The sequence below is a fragment of the Hyla sarda genome, chromosome 4 (assembly GCF_029499605.1).
Source record: "Hyla sarda isolate aHylSar1 chromosome 4, aHylSar1.hap1, whole genome shotgun sequence".
In the NCBI taxonomy this organism is placed as follows: Eukaryota; Metazoa; Chordata; class Amphibia; order Anura; family Hylidae; genus Hyla; species Hyla sarda.
Window position 1 is genome coordinate 164,148,203 of NC_079192.1, and position 23,980 is coordinate 164,172,182.

At 42.5% G+C, this 23,980-nt stretch overlaps 1 protein-coding gene across 1 annotated transcript; it reads right to left on the reverse strand.

The window, feature by feature from the left end:
• Positions 1–649: 649 nt before the first annotated feature.
• On the reverse strand, positions 650–3,820 carry LOC130367413 (olfactory receptor 1019-like). Its single transcript, XM_056569832.1, has 2 exons — positions 2,924–3,820; positions 650–682 (listed from the first exon to the last, which is right to left on the reverse strand). Exons 1-2 carry the CDS (start codon positions 3,818–3,820, stop codon positions 650–652), a joined length of 930 nt encoding a protein of 309 aa, XP_056425807.1.
• Between the last annotated feature and the right edge of the window lie 20,160 nt (positions 3,821–23,980).

Below are 23,980 nucleotides of genomic sequence, written 5' to 3' on the forward strand. Positions count from 1 at the left end.
ATATGAAGACCCTTCAAATCCACTTCAAACTTGAACTGGTCCCTGAAAAATATCGAGTTTGAAAATTTTGTGAAAAATCGGAAAATCGCTGCTGAACTTTGAAGCCCTCTGGTGTCTTCCAAAAGTAAAAACTCATCAATTTTATGATGCAAACATAAAGTAGACATATTGTATATGTGAACCAAAAAAAATGTATTCGTAATATCCATTTTCCTTACAAGCAGAAAGCTTCAAAGTTAGAAAAATGCTAAATTGTCAAATTTTTCACCAAATTTACGGATTTTTCTCCAAGAAAGGATGCAAGTATCGACAAAAATTTACCACTATGTTAAAGTAGAATATGTCACGAAAAAACTGTCTCGGAATCAGAATGATAACTAAAAGCATCCCAGAGTTATTAATGTTTAAAGTGACAGTGGTCAGATGTGCAAAAAAACGCTCTGGTCCTTAAGGCCAAAATGGGCTTGGTCCTGAAGGGGTTTAAATTCATACTAGGGGGCAGGACTTGTGGTATATGGCGCACACCCGTATACTGTTCGGGATGCCAAAAGTTGTGGTATAGCGGTGTGCAATGCAGGGCAGATGTTGTAACCCTTGAGGCAGATGTTATTAACCCCTTCTTGTCGTGACGCCAGGGTGTGGTTTAGCCTTAACCACCGACGGAATACCGCTGAATCCTAGGCTAGGCATGGGGGCAATGAAGACACCGACGCCAAGTTAGGGAACAACGGTAGTTTACTGAGGGTAGACAGGTGATACGGTCTGTGCAGTACAGCCAATATCCCAAGTAGGTGATCAGTGACACAGGGGGCCCTGGGGACAGGGACTCTTGGCCTCCACATTTTAATAAAATGTTAGCTAAGGGTTCCTTCCTACTACCTTCATCATCCTATATCCCATGTCAGTGTTTCCCAAACAGAGTGCCTCCAGCTGTTGTAAAATTACAACTCCCAGTATTGTCATGTGAATCGCTGGACATGCGGGGAGCAAGAGACAGGGCTCTCAGGTGCAGGGGGCATACCACAGGATGTCTGTTGCTCCCCGCATGTCCAGCGATTCACATGCCTTGCTGGTTGACACCGAAAATAAAGATCGTCTTGCTGGCAATCAAAATCATGGGTGAGTGCACCTTTTTTCTAAACTGTCTTTGCTACATTTATTGCACCTCATTCACACAAGCTAGCACCCCCTCACCCATACTACAGAGTCATCATCTGGACATTCTGGTATATATTTCCTGTGAATGTGGAAGTCATTATAGCTGCAGTGCCTGATTGCCGTAGCTCCTGTTAGCATTTGTTCACATATTCCTCTACAGTATTGTTTGCAGGTAGCCACAATGTCTATGAAGGAGATTTATCAAGCTCCGTAGTAGATTTTTTTTTTTTGTGTAAAAAAAGTTGCACGTACTTCGGCATGTGCAACTTTTCTATACATGCTGTAACTTTTAGATTTTTGCTTATTCCAAAGCACATTTCTGAAATCTGCTCAAGTAATAATTTTTTTCCTTTTACTTTGCAGTGGTCACGTATTTATCAAAATATGAAGAAAAAAGTTGCATCTCCATTTTAAAGTTGCATATGTATTCCAGGTCCAACCTGGCTTACAGAAAGTGCATACGTCTGCAGAAAAGGAAATTAACACCCACTTTAAGGCTCAGTTTCCACTTTTTTTCTGCCAATTCTTAGAAGTGGATCCATAAGGGAGGAGAAGTGTAAGTTCTTCCTTTATATGTCCTATTCCTTTTGAATACACTTCTGGCTTTGGCTCAAAAACTGCAGTGGCAGTTTTCCAAAAACTGCCAGAAAAAAAAAAAAGTGGAAACTTAGCCTGACAACTGTTTATGTTCTGCATCATGAAACAAAGCTACTACATTAATGTTAATGTTAATTATAGAAAAAATGTATTATATAACTAATAACTATTAATTTTAAGGCTGAAAATACACACTGCACACATTGTAAAGTTTAGGACACGTACATGCTGGCGTACCCACTAAATTTTATAATGTTGTGTTAAAATAAAATAAGGCACAAAATAATTGTGTAAGAATTTTTACAGACTACGTAAATAACCCATATGTGGCACATACATTTTTCCTTAAAAAAAAAGACACATCCATAGTAATACAGCTTCATGCACATTTTGGGGTGGGTAACATACCAAGCCATTTTTTCTTTCTTTTTTGTGGCTTCACTATTGTTTATGTGCCTGTTGGTGCTGCACTGTCTTCCTTCCTGATGTAAACTCCGGCCTCAGTGCAGCGACGCAAGACTCCGCCCACCAACGTCACAAAATGTGGGCTCAAAAATTAAACAGAAAAGCCTCCAGAGTACGGATATTCATGGTGCAGCATAGTATGTTTTTAAATTTTTTTTTATTTCTGAGGAGGGTGGATGGGTTGTTGCGGGATAGTTGGGATGCAGCTATTTAGTGCCAGACAGGCCAGTCAGGGTGTCACCCGATGCGGTACGCCCCCCCCCCCCTCCCCGTCACTCTCTAGCAACGCTACGGGTAATAAAGGGTAGATAAAGAACTTTAGCTATTAACATAATGGAAAACTTTTCTGCTTTAAAAATGCTTTTGTAAGCGGGTTTCCCGGGTTTTGCTTATGTATGATTTATTTATCAAGGTCATGCGACTAAAAGTAAGGTTAAAAAAAAATTGTCATATAAAAGCCATACGTTTGAAAAGAACGACACATCTCCTTCTATATGATTATATGTCCATGCAGGAAATTTGGAGTTCAGATCCATATCGAATATAGGGACAGCTCAAGAAACATTGCAAGAAAGAAGAGGTAGGACCTTTGAATTTAGAGTATAAGTCTGACGGGAAAACAGGATAAGATCAGCTAATCTAATAGGTATAGATATCTTCAGAGTTGCCTAAATGGTTTGAGAATAGTAAAATTAACTTGTACCAGAGCTTGTTTAACATCTTGATTTCTTAAGCTATAGATCATGGGATTCAACATTGGTATTATTACTGTATAGAAGACTGACACCATCCAATCCTGATCTACTGCATAAGCAGAATTTGGCCGTAAGTATGTGAAGAAGGCTGGGCAGTAGAATAAGGCTACACAAGTAAAATGAGAGACACAAGTGGATAAAGACTTGATCCTACTTCTTGAAGATCCTATGTTGCACAAGGCAAAGATAATAAATGTGTAGGAAATCACTATACATAAAAAAGAGCCTACTTCAAAAAAACCAGCAACAACAAACAACAACATATCATTGAGATATGTATCTTTACATGAGAGTTTTAAAATTGGTATAATATCACAGTAGAAGTGATTAATGATATTAGACCTACAAAACGGAAGGGTGAATGCAGCACATGTATGGATTAAGGAATTAAAACATCCTGCTGTGTATACGGAGCAAACAAGTCGGATACATGTCCCTTTGTTGATAAGGATTGTATAATGCAGTGGTTTACATATGGCTACATATCGGTCATAGGCCATCACAGCAAGTAACATTGCTTCTGAGCTCACCAGATCAATGAAGAGGAACATTTGTATTGCACAAGCAGTGACAGAGATTGTTTTAGTTTCCGAGAGAATGTTGGCCATGATGTTGGGTGTTATAGACGATGAATAAAGAACATCTATAAATGATAAGTTCATAAGGAAGAAGTACATTGGTGTATGAAGACCTGGAGTTATTCTTATTAATCCAAAGATCATGAGATTCCCCAGTAAAGTTACTATATAAATAAATGAGCAGAGTAGAAAGAGAGGAAGCTGAAGGGTTGGGTTAGAGGAAAGACCAGAGAGAACAAATTCTGTCACAAGTGTTTCATTCTTCATTATAATAATAATAATAATAATATTTATTATTATTATTATTATTATTAATAATATTGCTTCTCGGTCAACATAAAAAATGTTGATTATATCTATAACTTGTGAATTGATATGAAACATATAAAATAGCACACATTTTAAAAAACAACGTCATGGTAAATGCTGTGTCAATGTAAATTCAATGTTGGGTCTATAGTATGTCTAACCTGTCACTGTGTTTTTATTTCTAAAATAGATACATTTTTAGTCTTTGGAGATTTTAATTCTAACACAAACATCAATATTCTATAGAGATTAATTTTAATGAAAAATTCCCAAGCGTCCCATTATGGTTTATAACTATGCACAGGCACACTTAAATCTATAGAGACACATGACATGTACAATCCAGGATGAATCTTCTGGACCTTAAAAGGGTATTCTCCTGGAAAACATTTTTTTTTTACAAATCTGTTTAACTTTCTGGCACCAGTTGATTAAAAAAAAAAAAATGTTTTCCAGTGGAGTACCCCTTTAAAAAGTACTCCGCCCCTAGACATCTTATCCCTTATCCAAAGGATAAGATGTCTAATCGCAGGGGTCCCGATGCGTGGAACCCCCATGACCTCAGCTATGGCAGCCCAGACATCCGGTGCACGGAGCAAACTTCACTCTGTGCCGGATGACTGGCGATGCGGGGCAGAGGCTCTCTAACAACTAACATATCCTTTGGATAGGGGATAACATGTCTAGGGGTGGAATACCCCTTTATCGGCCAACAGAGAACTCTTTAACATATCTATTAAAATGTATAGTGGAATTGGGATCTTGGTGGCTGTGTTCAGATTAGGATATTCTGCTTTACATTATTGTTAAAAGAGAAGGAATGTACTGTATAGTTGGATGGGATATCTCATAAGAGACAACCCTTTCTGCTGTTTATGTCAAGGCAGCCTCATTGCATAATGCAATATAAGCAACTGAATAATTTATTTATAAAAATAAAATAATATATATATATATATATGTGTGTGTGTGTGTGCGTGTGTGCAAATTTATTTATTTATTTTGCATCAGAAAAGAGAAATCAGACATTAATTCTATGGCCATAGTCCTTTCTTGACTGCTTTGAAACAGCACCACCAAGAAAATGAATGTATTAATGAATAAATCCTCCACTTTAGTCTCTCTAACAACTAACATTTTGTAAGAGTAAATTGAGTGATAAACTAACTGATTTGAAAAATCTAGCAAATAAAGGCACTTTAATTCTTCTTCGTGTTCTTGATGTGCCCTTGATATGCCCTTCCATTTCTAAAATATGAGGGTTTCTAGTTTGTCTGACAATTCAGGGAATCAGTCAGATGGGCACGCACATAATTTAAAAAATAGAAGTGAATATCAGGTAAAGGGCGGAGTTATACAGTATGGAGGTGTGCATGTTGTACATTGAGGGGTATGTATGCCTAATACGCACTACCTGACTGTATCATTCCGCCCATCACCTGATAATTATTACCATTATAAAAATTAAGTTCACGCCCCCTCTGACTGATTCCCTAAATTAACAGACAAACTATAAACCCGCATATCTCAGGAATAGGAGGACATTTCAAGAAACCCGAAGATAGGGAAACCTAAGCTATTTAATGACAATGCAACATTTTTTTTTTTTTTTTTGGGGGGGGGGGGGGGGTTGGCAACAAGGCAACTTTAGAAATATTGAGTTAATAAAAATTGACAATCCCTTTTTGCATTCCTCTCTCTCATCACTCCTCATGATTATGATGAATATACTGTATATCATTGAGGCGAGCAGAATCTTTACACCCCAAAGAGTACTAATTGTTCCTTCAACTTGTGTTCAAAAATTCTGAACTGCTCTATATTTCCAGATGCCATGGTATAAATCTTGGCAATAGTAAACAAAATGACCTTGTTCCCATGCACTAAGGAGTTCCAGAAATATCACCTATAGCAAGGAAGCAAGGATGATATTTAGCTGTTATTAGTTACAGCAGTAACATGTTTCGGTGTATACCTCTCCTTCTTTAGATTGGCAAGGTACATACAGTTCATCTACCTGTACCTACCAATCTAATGAAGGGGTGGGATATCCCAAAACACATTATTGCTGTACCTTATAAAAGCTTAATCATCTTAATTTCCTTGCTTTGGTTATGATATTTCCATAGGCGTGCGCACGGGGTGTGCCTGGACACACCCTAATCAAGCCTCAAACTTGAGGCTCTATCACCCCCGTGTCTCATCCCCCAGGGGGCCCCCTATGGGCTGCTCAGTGGCAGATCCAGCGGGGGGATCCGCCACTGAGCAACCCACAGGGGGCCCCATCACATTCGGGACATCCCTGTGTCCCGAAAGATCTTTTTGGGGTACAAGGATGTCCCGGTTACCTTTCTGCGGGCCCGCATTAACTTTAAAAATGCAGGGGCTGCCGGGAGGTAGTGCACGCAGGGACGTCACTGATGTCCCGTGCGTGCGCCCATAGGAACAGAGGAGCGGAGCATCAGAGCAGCGAGGAGGAGGATGCGCGCACGCATGGTAAGTTACCTGCAGGTCATCTTCAGTGCTCCTGTGATAGATTTATATGTGTGTATATATAAATTTTATATACTGTATATGTAAAATGCCCAATTAGGATAAAGACCCCACATTCCTGTTATTTTGTCCACTCCTCCCCTATCTGCTCTCTCTCATATCCCCCTCCCATCGTCTGAATACTGAACAAAAGAGACTTGTGAAGAAGTTAAAGGAAGTTGAGAGACACGAGGACAAGGCACATCCCCCATGATATTTGCCCACTCCCTATATGCTAGAATAGCCCACTAGGGAGGGTGGGAACTTATGTTAATGACAAAGGTGATATAAGCTTGAACGATTTGAAATAAAGACCAGTGGACAGCACACAGAACGCTAAAGCACAATGGCTCTGTCTGAGTTAGTTCTCTATGCTTCGGTATATACATCATGTACAAGAACGATAAAGATAATCTACAACAGATGGCGCCCAACGGGGGCTGGGCTATTTTGTTCATAATCTAATCGCGCTGAATTGGGGAATAATTTTGAACCAAAGGAGATGGCACAAAGGAAGGCAGTGGATCATCTCCGGAAGTACGGTAAGAACACCTTCTTGTACCTAGTCACAGTACTCCTGCCCTGCCCCTCCTTTGGTTTATCTTGATGCCTTAAGATGACTGGTTTGTGATGAAGAAGAGAAAGATAGATAAATTCTCGTCCAGCCAATTACCCATGTATAATGTAGATATCTTGCTGCCCGAGTGTGCATAAAATGTGTGTGAGTGAATAAGTGGAATTGGGACTGTTCATTGGGGAGTTGAGTTGCGGAGTACGTTGTTGTAAATAATCATTGGGATGTTAAGGCATCATCAGAATGGTTAGGACAGAAGAGTCATAAATAGTAATGTCAGTACATTGGGTCGCCTCAGGATTCAACAATGCAGAAAGAAGGTTTGTACATACGTCATCATTTACATCTGACATATGACCTAGGTAAAAACAATAAAGGTACCTGACCAACACACTCCTTAAACATCTTACCTGTTTCAGAGAATATGAGTAGACTTCATCTAACTGCTTGGGGTAGGTCAATATCAGTATCTCCTTGTCTAATTGTACTGATCCCTGTTACGCCGAGCGCTCCGGGTCCCCGCTCCTCCCCGGAGCGCTCGCTTCACTCTCCCCGCGGCAGCGCTCTGGTCACGTCCTCTGACCCGGGGCGCTGCGATTCCGCTGCCAGCCGGGATGCGATTCGCGATGCGGGTAGCGCCCGCTCGCGATGCGCACCCCGGCTCCCCTACCTGACTCGCTCTCCGTCTGTTCTGTCCCGGCGCGCGCGGCCCCGCTCCCTAGGGCGCGCGCGCGCCGGGTCTCTGCGATTTAAAGGGCCACTGCGCCGCTGATTGGCGCAGTGGTCCCAATTAGTGTGTTCACCTGTGCACTTCCCTATATCACCTCACTTCCCCTGCACTCCCTTGCCGGATCTTGTTGCCTTAGTGCCAGTGAAAGCGTTCCTTGTGTGTTCCTTGCCTGTGTTTCCAGACCTTCTGCCGTTGCCCCTGACTACGATCCTTGCTGCCTGCCCCGACCTTCTGCTACGTCCGACCTTGCTTTTGCCTACTCCCTTGTACCGCGCCTATCTTCAGCAGCCAGAGAGGTGAGCCGTTGCTAGTGGATACGACCTGGTCACTACCGCCGCAGCAAGACCATCCCGCTTTGCGGCGGGCTCTGGTGAAAACCAGTAGTGGCTTAGAACCGGTCCACTAGCACGGTCCACGCCAATCCCTCTCTGGCACAGAGGATCCACTACCTGCCAGCCGGCATCGTGACAGTAGATCCGGCCATGGATCCCGCTGAAGTTCCTCTGCCAGTTGTCGCTGACCTCACCACGGTGGTCGCCCAGCAGTCACAACAGATAGCGCAACAAGGCCAACAGCTGTCTCAACTGACCGTTATGCTACAACAGTTACTACCACAGCTTCAGCAGTCATCTCCTCCGCCAGCTCCTGCACCTCCTCCGCAGCGAGTGGCCGCTCCTGGGATACGCTTATCCTTGCCGGATAAATTTGATGGGGACTCTAAGTTTTGCCGTGGCTTTCTTTCCCAATGTTCCCTGCATCTGGAGATGATGTCGGACCTGTTTCCCACTGAAAGGTCTAAGGTGGCTTTCGTAGTCAGCCTTCTGTCCGGAAAAGCCCTGTCATGGGCCACACCGCTCTGGGACCGCAATGACCCCGTCACTGCCTCTGTACACTCCTTCTTCTCGGAAATCCGAAGTGTCTTTGAGGAACCTGCCCGAGCCTCTTCTGCTGAGACTGCCCTGTTGAACCTGGTCCAGGGTAATTCTTCCGTTGGCGAGTATGCCGTACAATTCCGTACTCTTGCTTCAGAATTGTCCTGGAATAATGAGGCCCTCTGCGCGACCTTCAAAAAAGGCCTATCCAGCAACATTAAAGATGTTCTGGCCGCACGAGAAATTCCTGCTAATCTACATGAACTTATTCACCTAGCCACTCGCATTGACATGCGTTTTTCCGAAAGGCGTCAGGAACTCCGCCAAGATATGGACTCTGTTCGCACGAGGCGTTTCTTCTCCTCGGCTCCTCTCTCCTCTGGTCCCCTGCAATCTGTTCCTGTGCCTCCCGCCGTGGAGGCTATGCAGGTCGACCGGTCTCGCCTGACACCTCAAGAGAGGACACGACGCCGTATGGAGAACCTCTGCCTGTACTGTGCTAGTACCGAACACTTCCTGAGAGATTGTCCTATCCGTCCTCCTCGCCTGGAAAGACGTACGCAGACTCCGCACAATGGTGAGACAGTCCTTGATGTCTACTCTGCTTCTCCACGTCTTACTGTGCCTGTGCGGATGTCTGCCTCTGCCTTCTCCTTCTCTACAGTGGCCTTCTTGGACTCAGGATCTGCAGGAAATTTTATTTTGGCCTCTCTCGTCAACAGGTTCAACATCCCGGTGACCAGTCTCGCCAGACCCCTCTACATCAATTGTGTAAATAATGAAAGATTGGACTGTACCATACGTTTCCGCACGGAGCCCCTTCTTATGAGCATCGGATCTCATCATGAGAGGATTGAACTTTTGGTCCTCCCCAATTGCACCTCGGAAATTCTCCTTGGACTTCCCTGGCTTCAACTTCATTCCCCTACCCTGGATTGGTCCACTGGGGAGATCAAGAGTTGGGGGTCCTCTTGTTCCAAGAACTGTCTAAAACCGGTTCCCAGTAACCCTTGCCGTAACTCTGTGGTTCCTCCAGTAACCGGTCTCCCTAAGGCCTATATGGACTTCGCGGATGTTTTCTGCAAAAAACAAGCTGAGACTCTACCTCCTCACAGGCCTTATGATTGCCCTATCGACCTCCTCCCGGGCATTACTCCACCCCGGGGCAGAATTTATCCTCTCTCTGCCCCAGAGACTCTTGCCATGTCCGAATACGTCCAGGAGAATCTAAAAAAGGGCTTTATCCGTAAATCCTCCTCTCCTGCCGGAGCCGGATTTTTCTTTGTGTCCAAAAAAGATGGCTCCCTACGTCCTTGCATTGACTACCGCGGTCTTAATAAAATCACGGTTAAGAACCGCTACCCCTTACCCCTCATCTCTGAACTCTTTGATCGCCTCCAAGGTGCCCACATCTTCACTAAATTGGACTTAAGAGGCGCCTATAACCTCATCCGCATCAGAGAGGGGGACGAGTGGAAAACGGCATTTAACACCAGAGATGGACACTTTGAGTATCTGGTCATGCCCTTTGGACTGTGCAACGCCCCTGCCGTCTTCCAAGACTTTGTCAATGAAATTTTTCGTGATCTGTTATACTCCTGTGTTGTTGTATATCTGGACGATATCCTAATTTTTTCTGCCAATCTAGAAGAACACCGCCAGCATGTCCGTATGGTTCTTCAGAGACTTCGTGACAACCAACTCTATGCCAAAATTGAGAAATGTCTGTTTGAATGCCAATCTCTTCCTTTTCTAGGATATTTGGTCTCTGGCCAGGGACTACAGATGGATCCAGATAAACTCTCTGCCGTCTTAGATTGGCCACGCCCCTCCGGACTCCGTGCTATCCAACGCTTTTTGGGGTTCGCCAATTATTACAGGCAATTTATTCCACATTTTTCTACCATTGTGGCTCCTATCGTGGCTTTAACCAAAAAAAATGCTGATCCCAAGTCCTGGCCTCCTCAAGCAGAAGACGCCTTTAAACGACTCAAGTCTGCCTTTTCTTCGGCTCCCGTCCTCTCCAGACCTGACCCTTCCAAACCCTTCCTATTGGAGGTTGATGCCTCCTCAGTGGGAGCTGGAGCTGTTCTTCTACAAAAAAATTCTTCCGGGCATGCTGTCACTTGTGGTTTTTTCTCTAGGACCTTCTCTCCAGCGGAGAGGAACTACTCCATCGGGGATCGAGAGCTTCTAGCCATCAAATTAGCACTTGAGGAATGGAGGCATCTGCTGGAGGGATCAAGTTCTCCTGTTATTATCTACACCGACCACAAGAACCTCTCCTACCTCCAGTCTGCCCAACGGCTGAATCCTCGCCAGGCCCGGTGGTCTCTGTTCTTTGCCCGATTTAATTTTGAGATTCACTTTCGTCCTGCCGATAAGAACATTAGGGCCGATGCTCTCTCTCGTTCCTCGGATGCCTCAGAAGTTGAACTCTCTCCGCAACACATCATTCCACCTGACTGCCTGATCTCCACTTCTCCTGCCTCCATCAGGCAGACTCCTCCAGGAAAGACCTTTGTTTCTCCTCGCCAACGCCTCGGAATCCTCAAATGGGGTCACTCCTCCCATCTCGCAGGTCATGCGGGTATCAAGAAATCTGTGCAACTCATCTCCCGCTTCTATTGGTGGCCGACTCTGGAGACGGATGTTGTGGACTTTGTGCGAGCCTGCACTATCTGTGCCCGGGATAAGACTCCTCGCCAGAAGCCCGCTGGTTTTCTTCATCCTCTGCCTGTCCCCGAACAGCCTTGGTCTCTGATTGGTATGGATTTTATTACTGATTTACCCCCTTCCCGTGGCAACACTGTTATTTGGGTGGTCGTTGATCGATTCTCCAAAATGGCACATTTCATCCCTCTTCCTGGTCTTCCTTCTGCGCCTCAGTTGGCTAAACAATTTTTTGTACACATTTTTCGTCTTCACGGGTTGCCTACGCAGATTGTCTCGGATAGAGGCGTCCAATTCGTGTCTAAATTCTGGAGGGCTCTCTGTAAACAACTCAAGATTAAATTAAATTTTTCTTCTGCATATCATCCCCAGTCCAATGGACAAGTAGAAAGGATTAACCAGATCTTGGGTGATTATTTGCGACATTTTGTTTCCTCCCGCCAGGATGACTGGGCAGATCTCCTCCCATGGGCCGAATTCTCGTATAACTTCAGGGTCTCTGAGTCTTCCTCCAAATCCCCATTTTTCGTGGTGTACGGCCGTCACCCTCTTCCCCCCCTCCCTACTCCCTTGCCCTCTGGTCTGCCCGCTGTGGATGAAATTTCTCGTGACCTTTCCATCATATGGAGAGAGACCCAAAATTCTCTCTTACAGGCTTCATCACGCATGAAGAAGTTCGCGGATAAGAAAAGAAGAGCTCCCCCCGTTTTTTCCCCTGGAGACAAGGTATGGCTCTCCGCTAAATATGTCCGCTTCCGTGTCCCTAGCTACAAGTTGGGACCACGCTATCTTGGTCCTTTCAAAATTTTGTGTCAAATTAATCCTGTCTCTTATAAACTTCTTCTTCCTCCCTCTCTTCGTATCCCTAATGCCTTTCACGTCTCTCTTCTCAAACCACTCATCCTCAACCGTTTTTCTCCCAAATCTGTTCCTCCCACTCCTGTTTCTGGCTCCTCGGACATCTTCTCGGTCAAAGAAATTTTAGCTGCCAAAAAGGTCAGAGGGAAAAAATTTTTTTTAGTGGACTGGGAGGGTTGTGGTCCTGAAGAGAGATCCTGGGAACCTGAGGACAACATCCTAGACAAAAGTCTGCTCCTCAGGTTCTCAGGCTCTAAGAAGAGGGGGAGACCCAAGGGGGGGGGTACTGTTACGCCGAGCGCTCCGGGTCCCCGCTCCTCCCCGGAGCGCTCGCTTCACTCTCCCCGCGGCAGCGCTCCGGTCACGTCCTCTGACCCGGGGCGCTGCGATTCCGCTGCCAGCCGGGATGCGATTCGCGATGCGGGTAGCGCCCGCTCGCGATGCGCACCCCGGCTCCCCTACCTGACTCGCTCTCCGTCTGTTCTGTCCCGGCGCGCGCGGCCCCGCTCCCTAGGGCGCGCGCGCGCCGGGTCTCTGCGATTTAAAGGGCCACTGCGCCGCTGATTGGCGCAGTGGTCCCAATTAGTGTGTTCACCTGTGCACTTCCCTATATCACCTCACTTCCCCTGCACTCCCTTGCCGGATCTTGTTGCCTTAGTGCCAGTGAAAGCGTTCCTTGTGTGTTCCTTGCCTGTGTTTCCAGACCTTCTGCCGTTGCCCCTGACTACGATCCTTGCTGCCTGCCCCGACCTTCTGCTACGTCCGACCTTGCTTTTGCCTACTCCCTTGTACCGCGCCTATCTTCAGCAGCCAGAGAGGTGAGCCGTTGCTAGTGGATACGACCTGGTCACTACCGCCGCAGCAAGACCATCCCGCTTTGCGGCGGGCTCTGGTGAAAACCAGTAGTGGCTTAGAACCGGTCCACTAGCACGGTCCACGCCAATCCCTCTCTGGCACAGAGGATCCACTACCTGCCAGCCGGCATCGTGACAATCCCTAACCATAGATACAGTAAAGTATACAATTAAGAACCTTTTGTGAAACTGTACCTAGTTCAGATTCTGTAATTGTCACCCATTTCTTCAAAACCTATGCAGGAAATAAGTGAGGAAAGAGAAGATTGCATATGATGATCCCGTGTAGATGTATCTCTGATAACTGTTAAATCTATGAATGTGCATAACCATGGTTGTTCCAAAGGGAAAGATAATCACAACGGATTGTTAGGATGTGACGTTGTATGAGGAGAATCAGTAGGTGAACATGTACAAATAGCGGGGTGCAACAAGTATTTCAGTGAGTAATAATGTTATAAAGGAAAGGAATACTTGGTGTAAGATGATAGAAAGGATAGACCTAGCTAGCCGGATGAGTAAATGGTAACTATAGTAAAGTATGGGATACTTGGGGATATGAAGTTTAGAGTTAAATTAGAAAGGAATTAAACTGGGGAATACACATTAGTCAAGACACGTCTGTTCATACACACTTCCATTATCAAACCTACAAAGAAATCTAAACCACACTTTAGAGGAAAACGTACAGCCCCTGCTGGGAGTTTTGATCCCTTTGTGTATATTAAAGGAGTCCCAAAGGGGGTCCCAGATGAGCTTTATAGCTAGAGGTCAAATAAAAAGATGGAGTCGATTCAATAATATCCCAGATTTCCATGAGTAAAATTAATTATATCTATTATAACCAACTAAGATGAATACATTTTTTTGTAAATGCTCTTCAAGGTCAGGCCGAACAACTAAGAGTCACATCAGCTATAATATTCCAAAATGGTACGGCATTAGATATGATGTACGGTGTAAAAGGAAAAAGGGGGGTATGCAAGATGTTTGGGAGATTTGTTGCACGTATATCTCAGCCAGTATAGGACCAGTAAAATAACCATACTCATAATTCTAATAATCTTGCTTTGTTGTGTGTTGGGTTTTGCCTAAAGAAGAAGAAGTGTGAGACGACCGACAAGAATGGACTTTGAGATTAGAGATGAAGCCTATACCCCATTACAGAGCTTCAATGCCATCTATAACACCAGTGACCCATAGGGACAGCATCTGACTCCATATGTGTAAAGTCTGAGGCCAAGGGGGTCCATGGATAAGCCATGGGTCGTCTAAAGTACAGTGAAACGTTCGAGAAAACACATTGGGGCAGATGAGTTAGGATGATGGAAATTAGGGAAAGGGAAAATTGGTCATTTTTAGGGGGGACTGTGATAGATTTATATGTGTGTATATATAAATTTTATATACTGTATATGTAAAATGCCCAATTAGGATAAAGACCCCTGTTATTTTGTCCACTCCTCCCCTATCTGCTCTTTCTCATATCCCCCTTCCCATCGTCTGAATACTGAACAAAAGAGACTTGTGAAGAAGTTAAAGGAAGTTGAGAGACACGAGGACAAGGCACATCCCCCATGATATTTGCCCACTCCCTATATGCTAGAACAGCCCACTAGGGAGGGTGAGAATTTATGTTAATGACAAAGGTGATATAAGCTTGAACGATTTGAAATAAAGACCAGTGGACAGCACACAGAACGCTAAAGCACAATGGCTCTGTCTGAGTTATTTCTCTATGCTTCGGTATATACATTATGTACAAGAACGATGAAGATAATCTACAACACTCCGAACACCGCTCCTCCGGTCCCGGGACCTACTGCTATGGCCTATAGGCCATAGCAGTAGATTGTGACCCCTGACCAGAGGAGCAGTGGTCGGAGCACTGAAGTGGGACAGTACACAGGAATACAGCCTCCAGCCATACACTGTATATGGCTGAAGGCTGTATGTCTGTGAGGGGAACTATACTGCACCTAATGTGGGGGAACTATACTGCCAACCTAATGTGGGGGAACTATACTGCACCTAATGTGGGGGAACTATACTGCACCCAATGTGGGGGAACTATACTTCCAACTTAATGTGGGAAAACTATACTGCACCCAATGTGGGGGAACTATACTGCACCTAATGTGGTGGAACTATACTGCACCTAATGTGGGGGAATTATACTGCACCTAATGTGAGGGAACTATACTGCACCTAATGTGGGGGAACTATACTGCCAACCTAATGTGTGGGAACTACAACCTAATGTTAGGGAACTATACTGCCAGCCTAATGTGAGGGAACTACAACCTAATGTGGAGGAACTACAACCTAATGTGGGGGAACTATACTGCCAACCTAATGACTAATGTGGGGGAACTATACTGCCAACCTAACGTGGGGGAACTACAACCTAATGTGGGGGAACTATACTGCCATCCTAATGTGGGGGAACTATTCTGCACCTAATGGTGCAGGTTTTGATAAATCTCCTCCATTGTTCACACAGAGCACCTGACCTGGGCTGGTTTACTGAGTGCAATTCACATAGGGGGAAATTTATCAAAGCATTTAGTAGATTTTTATTTTTTTTTTGCTTAAAATTGTCGCAAAAAAAAGTCGCAAGTGCGACTACTCTCTTTTTTCTGCGACTTTTTCATTGTGCAGTGTCCTAAGCAAAAAATAAATATCTTACTTACCAAAGCAAAAAGTGATTTTTGACTTGCAGTGGTCAGAGATTTATCAAGTGTGAAAATCGCAAAAAAGTCGCATGGCATTTAAAAACTTACTAAATTTACTCCAGCTCAGACCTGGAGTAGAAAAAGCCCCTACCAAAGCAAAAAAAAAAAAAAATTGCTTATGTGAAAGAAATTTATGAACAGGCTGAAACCAGTTGATAAACACGTCGCACATAAGCAAAAAAAATTGCAAGAAAAGATAACTAAAAAAAGTAATACATAAGCAAACATTGATAAATGTCCCCCATGGAGATCACGGGCAAGTTGTGCAGGTCTGTTTATGTATGTGTGCATGCAAGCAAGAGTATATTTGTGTGTGTATATGTGTACATATATATATATATATATATATATATATATATATATATATATATATATATGCATGCACGCGGCTTAAGTTTGTGTTTTAGGGTGCACACCCTAATGCAATAGGCTACGCACGCCTAAGGATATTTCTGGAACTCCTGAGCTCCTGGGATCAAGGTCATTTTGTTTACCATTGCCAAGTACTTACACAGAACATCCAGTGGCTGCTTCATGGGACCTATGGGTTTGCACAAGACCTATAGGGTAATATGCATACAATCTGTACACTCAAGGTAAGCTGCAAATTTAAAGAGCCCTTTGAACCCCAATTCTTGGTGTCTTTTTTTTTTGTCTGTCTGGTTTTTGTGGGTTTGGTGTAAAAATAAAAGTATATATTGCCCTGTGAATCACCCTAACATGGGTGTATCTCCATTCCTTGTTTACTATTGTACATTAAATTATAATTATTTATTTATATAGCGTCCTTGATTTCCGGGCACTTTACATTCAATAAGGGTAAGTACATAACACAAATGTAGGAACGATGAATTTAATACAGATTAACTTGCCAACTGGCAGAAGGGGGAGAGTAGCTCTCTGTGAGCAGGTAGGGAAAATACATTTATAGTGCAGTGGCAGCAGGATTATTGAAGAATGTAGGCTTGCATAAATAGATGGCTCTTTAAGTTGCTCTTAAAGGGGTTATCCAGGAAAAAACTTTTTTTGATATATCAACTGGCTCCAGAAAGTTAAACAGATTTGTAAATTACTTCTATTAAAAAATATTAATCCTTTCAGTACTTATGAGCTTCTGAAGATAAGGTTGTTCTTTTCCGTCTAAGTGCTCTCTGATGACACGTATCTCGGGAACCGCCCAGTTTAGAAGCAAATCCTAATAGCAAACCTCTCGGTTCCCGAGACACGTGTCATCAGAGAGCACTTAGACAGAAAAGAACAACCTTAACTTCAGAAGCTCATAAGTACTAAAAGGATTAATATTTTTTAATAGAAGTAATTTACAAATCTGTTTAACTTTATGGAGCCAGTTGATATATATATAAAAAAGTTTTTTCCTGGATAACCCCTTTAACCCCTTCCAGCTATAGGACGTATGCATACATACTAGCGATCTACGGCACTGCCGCAGGCAGCACAGGAGGTCGGCAGCGGGACCCAGCTGTCAATCAAAGCCAGAGTCCCGCCGCAGCTGCCGGGGCCGTGATCACACCAGTCCTGGCAGCATTAACCCCATAGATGCTGTGATCAATCCTGATCACGCGGTGCCACAGGCTGGATCTCACAGGCTGTACAGTGTGCAGCTGATCGGATCATACTGTGCTGCAGTATAAATGTATTGCAGCATAGTATAACCTGTAAAAAGTGTAAAAGTATTAATTAAATGTATGAAGTGTAAAAAAAAAAAAGCCCTTTTCTAATAAAAGCCCTGTATTATCACCAAAAAAGATCAAAAATACAAATCATATACATAATAGGTATTGCCACGTCCGTAATGACGTATAGTATAAAACTATATTGTAAATTATCCCACACGGGGAATGCCGTAAAAAAAAAGCACAAAATTCCCCAATAGCGGAATAAAAAAGATTAAAAGGTAGCATGTATCCCAAAACTGAAACCAATAAAAAGTACAGCTCATCCCGCAAAAAATAAGCCCTTACGCAGTGGTGTCGGACAAAAAATAAAAAAGATACGGCTGTTTGAAAATGAATGGCAGAAAAATAATTTTGCTCAAAAAAGGAAGAAGAACATAGAAAGCCAAATAAAATGGGTATTGCTTTAATTGTACTGACCCATAGAATAAATATAACATCACTTTTACTGCATAGTGTACACCATTAAAAAAAATAAAAAAAGACAAGAAATTTTCCAGTTTTTCACAATTTTTGGGAGTTTTTCACAAAAAATGCTGCATGTGTCAACAAAAATGCACCACTTATATAAAGTACAATATGTCACGAAAAAAAAACAAATCTCATAATCCGCTCGGAAAAAGCATTCTAAAGTTATTACCATTTAAAGAGATAGATGTAAATATTTATTTTTATTTTTTAAAGAGCCTGGTCATTAACCCCTTAAGGACGCAGGGTTTTTCCAATTTTGCACTTTCGTTTTTTCCTCCTTACTTTTTAAAATCATAACCCTTTCAATTTTGCACCTTAAAATCCATATGATGACTTATTTTTTGTACCACCAATTCTACTTTGTAATGACATCAGTCATTTTACCCAAAAATTTACGGCGAAACAAAAAAAAAAAATCATTGTGCGATAAAATTGAAGAAAAAAAACACCGTTTCTACGCAGTACATTTTTCGGTAAAAATTACACTTTCTCTTTATTCTGTAGGTGCAAACGATTAAAATGATAACCTACTTATATAGGTTTTATTTTGTATTACTTCTGGAAAAAATCATAACTACATGCATGAAAATTAATATGTTTAAAATTGTCATTTTCTGACCCCTATAACTTTTTATTTTTACATGTACAGGGCAGTATGGGGGCTCATTTTTTGCGCCATGATCCGAAGTTTTTGTATTGATCTGACTTTTTGATCGCTTTTTATTCATTTTTTCATGATCTTAAAAAGTGACCAAAAAATATGCTATTTTGGACTTTGGAATTTTTTTGCGCATACGACATTGACCGTGCAATTTAATTAACAATATATTTTTATAGATCGGATATTTACACACGCGGCGATACCACATATGTAAATTTTTATTATGGTTACGTATTTTTTATGGAATTTGGGAAAAGGGGGGTAATTTAAACTTTTAATAAGGAATGGGTTAATGTGTGTGTTTTTAAACTTTTTTTTACATTTTTGTTTTACAATTTTAGTCCCCTTAGGGGACTTATAGGAGGAATGACTAGATTCCTCATACAAATCTATTTGGTTTCCTACAACCACATTGATCTTTGTGCTCTGCACTCGATTGATAAAGCCTGGCCCTGCCAGGCTTTATCATTCAGAGCGCAGGAGCCGCCGCAGCAGGAGAGGTAAGCCCTCCGGCTACCTCAAAAGGGTATCGCTTCCCCCATGATCGTGCTGCGGGGGGCAATCCACCCCACTGGACCACCAGGGCCGGTTTGTCCTATGTCGGCAACCGGTTAAGGTAAAAAATGGGTCCATCCTTAAGGGGTTAAAGGTCTTGAAGGTGGGTGATAGCTAGATGTCTCAGGTTAGTGAAGCTCTGGTGAAGTCTTGGAGACAGTTGTGTATGGTGCGGATGATCTCAGAGGGCGTGAGGGGCCGCATCGGGAGATGAGGTCAGAGATGTATGATAGGGGGACAGGTTGTCGATGGCCTTGTATGTTGTGGTGAATGGCTTCAACTGAAATCATTGGGAAATGGGTAGAGGCAGAGGAAAAAGGAGAAGAAAAGTGGATTAGTCGAGCAGCAGAGTTGAGAATAGATTGGAGAGGAGCAAGAATGAAGAGACAACAGAGGAGGATGTTGCAGTAGTCCAAGCAAGAGATGATGAGGGCATGCACCAATAGTTAAGTTGAGTCTAAGTTGAAGAATGAGCAAATTTGAGAGATGTTTTTGAGGTGAAGGTGACAGGCAGTGGTAAGGGTCCAGATGCATGATTTGAAGGACAGCGCAGAGGTTGAAGGTGACCATAAGGCAGTGGACTTGTAAGACTACAAAGAGAGTGGAGCAAATGACAGTGATTGATAGATCGGGTCAGGGGTGGAGCAGGATTGGGGGGAAAATGGTAAATTCCATTTCTCCATGTTGAGTTTGAGAAAGAGAAGAAGACAGAAAGCGAAAAGAAATATATAGCTGACAGATTATCTGGGATTCTGGATAGGAGGAAGGGGATATCAGGGCCAGAGAGGTACATATGGGTGTCATCAGCATAGAAGTGGTACTTGAAGCTATGGGATTCTATAATCTGTCCCAGGCCAAGGGTATAGATAGAGAATAGTAAGGACCTAAGGACAGAGCTTTGGATGACTCCAACTTTATCCCTGGATCCAAAAATGTGTTTATTTTTTTTCAAGAAAAACATCCAGGCCCCCGGAGTCAGTAATCACAACATCAAGTGACAGAGAGCTCCATAGTTTCCCTGCTCTTACAGTAAAGAATCCCCATTTGTAAAACCTTCTTTCCTCTGACGTAGAAGATGCCCTCTTGTCATGGTTACCAACATAAATTTAAAAAAATCACTGGATATAGCTCTGTACTGTCCATTCATATATTTGTACATTGTGATAAAATCAACCCTAAGACGTATTTTCTCCAAACTGAATAACTCTTAACACCTTGGGGACAGTGGGTTTTTCCGTTTTTGCACTTTCGTTTTTTCCCTCCTTACCTTATAAAAATCACAACCCGTCCAATTTTGCACCTAAAAATCTATATGATGGCTTAGTTTTTGCGCCACCAATTCTAATTTGTAATGACATCAGTCATTTTACCCAAAAATCTACGGTCAAACGGAAAAAAATCATTGTACGACAAAATTGAAGTAAAAGCTTTTGTAACTTTCGGGGGCTTCCATTTCTACGCAGTACATGTTTCGGGGAAAATGACACCTTCTCTGTATTCTGTAGGTCCATACGATTAAAATGATACCCTCCTTATATAGGTTTGATTTTGTCGTACTTCTGAAAAAAATCATAACTACATGCAGGAAAATGTATGTGTTTAAAATTGTCATCTTCTGACCCTTATAACCTTTTTTATTTTTCCATGTAGGGGGTGGTATGAGGGCTCCTTTTTTGCACCGTGATCTGATGTTTTTAGCGGTACCATATCTGTATTGATTGGACTTTTTGATCGCTTTTTATTCATTTTTTCATGATATAAAAAAATATGCTATATAAAAAAATATGCTATTTTGGACTTTGGCATTTTTTTGCGCGTACGCCATTGACTGTGCAGATTAATGATATATTTTTATAATTTGGACAATTATGCGCGCAGAAATACCACATATGTTTATTAAAAAAATTTTTTACGCTGTTTTTTTTTGGGGGGGAAGGGGGATGATTCAAACTTTTATTAGGGAAGGGGTTAAATGATCTTTATTCACTTTTTTTAAACTTTTTTTTTGCAATGTTATAGCTCCCATAGGCAGCTATAACACTGCACACACTGATCTTTTACATTGATCAATGGTTTCTCATAGGAAACCATTGATCAATGATTCTACCGCTTGACTGCTCATGCCTGGATCTCAGGCACTGAGCAGTCATTTGGCATTCAGACAGCGAGGAGGAAGGTAGGGACCCTTCTGCTGTCCTATAGCTGTTCGGGATGCCACAATTTCGCAACGACGATCCCGAACAGCACCACTGAGCTAACCGGCATTAATTTACTTTCTCTTTAGACGCACCGTTCAACTTTGAATGCTGCGTCTAAAGGGTTAATAGCGCGTTGCACAGCAATCAGTGCCACGGGTCCCGGTTGTTGTTAGAGGCTGGGCCTGACCCGTTATAGAACAGGAGTGGGAGAAGGGCGTACAGGTACGCCCTCCATCCCCAACATGTTAAAGGGGTATTCCAGTGGGAAAAAAAAACATTTTTCAAATCAACTGGTGCCAGAAAGTTAACCAGATTTGTAAATTACTTCTATTTAAAAATATTAATCCTTCCAGTACTTATCAGCTGCTGTATGCTCCACAGGAAGTTCTTTTCTTTTTGAATTTCTTTTCAGTCTGACCACAGTGCTCTCCGCTGACACCTCGGTTCATTTTAATCACCGTAGCAAATCTATCCTGCTCTGGACAGTCCCTGAAACAGACAGAGGTGTTAGCAGAGAGCACTGTGGTCAGACTGAAAAGAATTCCAGAAAGAAATTCAACTTCCTTTGGAGCATACAGCAGCTGATAAGTACTGGAAGGATCAAGATTTTTGAATAGAAGTAATTTACAAATCTGTTTAACATTGTCGAACTAGTTGATAATAAAAAATGTTTTCACTGGAGTACCCCTTTAACCCCTTAAGGACTAAGGACGTACCGGTACGTCCTTGGTCCTGCTCTCCTGATATAATGCGGGGTTACACAGTAACCCCGCGTCATATCACGGCGGGCCCGGTGTCATAGTGAAGCCGGGACCCGCCTCTAATAGCGCTCAGCGCCGATCGCGGCGCCGCGCGCTATTAACCCTTTAGCCGTGCGATCAGAGCTGAGCTGCGCGGCTAAAAGCGAAACCGAAAGTGGCCGGCTAGCTCAGTCGGGCTGTTCGGGATAGCCGCGGCTAATCGCGGCATCCCGAACAGCTGACAGGACAGCGGGAGGGCCCCTACCTGCCTCCTCGCTGTCCGATCGCCGAATGACTGCTCAGTGCCTGAGATCCAGGCATGAGCAGTCATGCGGCAGAATCGTTGATCACTGGTTTCTTATGAGAAACCAGTGATCAATGATGAAGATCAGTGTGTGCAGTGTTATAGGTCCCTATGGGACCTATAACACTGCAAAAAAAAAGTGAAAAAAATAAGTGAATAAAGATCATTTAACTCCTCCCCTATTAAAAGTTTGAATCACCCCCCTTTTCCAATAAAAAAAACACAGTGTAAATAAAAATAAAAATAAACATATATGGTATCACCGTGTGCGGAAATGTCCGAATTATAAAAATATATCATTAATTAAACCGCTCGGTCAATGGCGTGTGCGCAAAAAAATTCCAAAGTCCAAAATAGTGCATTTTTGGTCACTTTTTATATCATTTAAAAATGAATAAAAAGCGATCAATTAGTCCTATCAATGCAAAAATGGTACCGTTAAAAACTTCAGATCACAGCGCAAAAAATTAGCCCTCATACCGCCCCATACACGGAAAAATAAAAAAGTTATAGGGGTCAGAAGATGACAATTTTAAACGTATTAATTTTCCTGCATGTAGTTATGATTTTTTCCAGAAGTCCGACAAAATCAAACCTATATAAGTAGGAGATCATTTTAATCGTATGGACCTACAGAATAAAGATAAGGTGTCATTTTTACCGAAAAATGTACTATGTAGAAACGGAAGCCCCCAAAAGTTACAAAACAGCGGTTTTTTTTTTCAATTTTGTCGCACAATGATTTTTTTTTTTTCGTTTCACCATAGATTTTTGGGAAAAATGACTGACGTCATTACAAAGTAGAATTGGTGGCGCAGAAAATAAGCCATCATATGGATTTTTAGGTGCAAAATTGAAAGAGTTATGATTTTTTAAAGGCAAGGAGCAAAAAATGAAAATGCAAAAACGGAAAAACCCCGGTCCTTAAGGGGTTAAAGGGGTTATCCAGGGGAAAACTTTTTTTTCATATATTAATTGGCTCCAGAAAGTTATGCAGATTTGTAAATTACTTCTATTAAAAAATCTTAATCCTTTCAGTACTTATGAGCTTCTGAAGTTGAGTTGTTCTTTTCTGTCTAAGTGCTCTCTTATGACACCTGTCTCGGGAACTGTCCTGAGTAGAAGCAAATCCCCATAGCAAACCTCTTCTACTCTGTGCAGTTCTCGAGACAAGCAGAGATGTCAGCAGAAAGCACTGTTGCCAGACAGGAAAGAACAACTCAACTTCAGCAGCTGATAATTATTGGAAGGATTAAGATTTTTTAATAGAAGTCATTTACAAATCTGTTTAACTTTCAGGAGTCAGTTGATATATAAAAAAAAGTTTTCCTGGAATACCCCTTTAACCCCTTAAGGACTCAGCCCATTTTGGCCCTAAGGACTCAGACAATTTAATTTTTACGTTTTCATTTTTTCCTCCTCGCCTTCTAAAAATCATAACTCTTTTATATTTTCATCCACAGACTAGTATGAGGGCTTGTTTTTTGCGCGACCAGTTGTCCTTTGTAATGACATCACTCATTATATCATTAAATGTATGGCGCAACCAAAAAATACTATTTTTGTTGGAAAATTAAAACGAAAAACGCAATTTTGCTAATTTTGGAAGGTTTTGTTTTCACGCCGTACAATTTATGGTAAAAGTGACATGTGTTCTTTATTCTGAG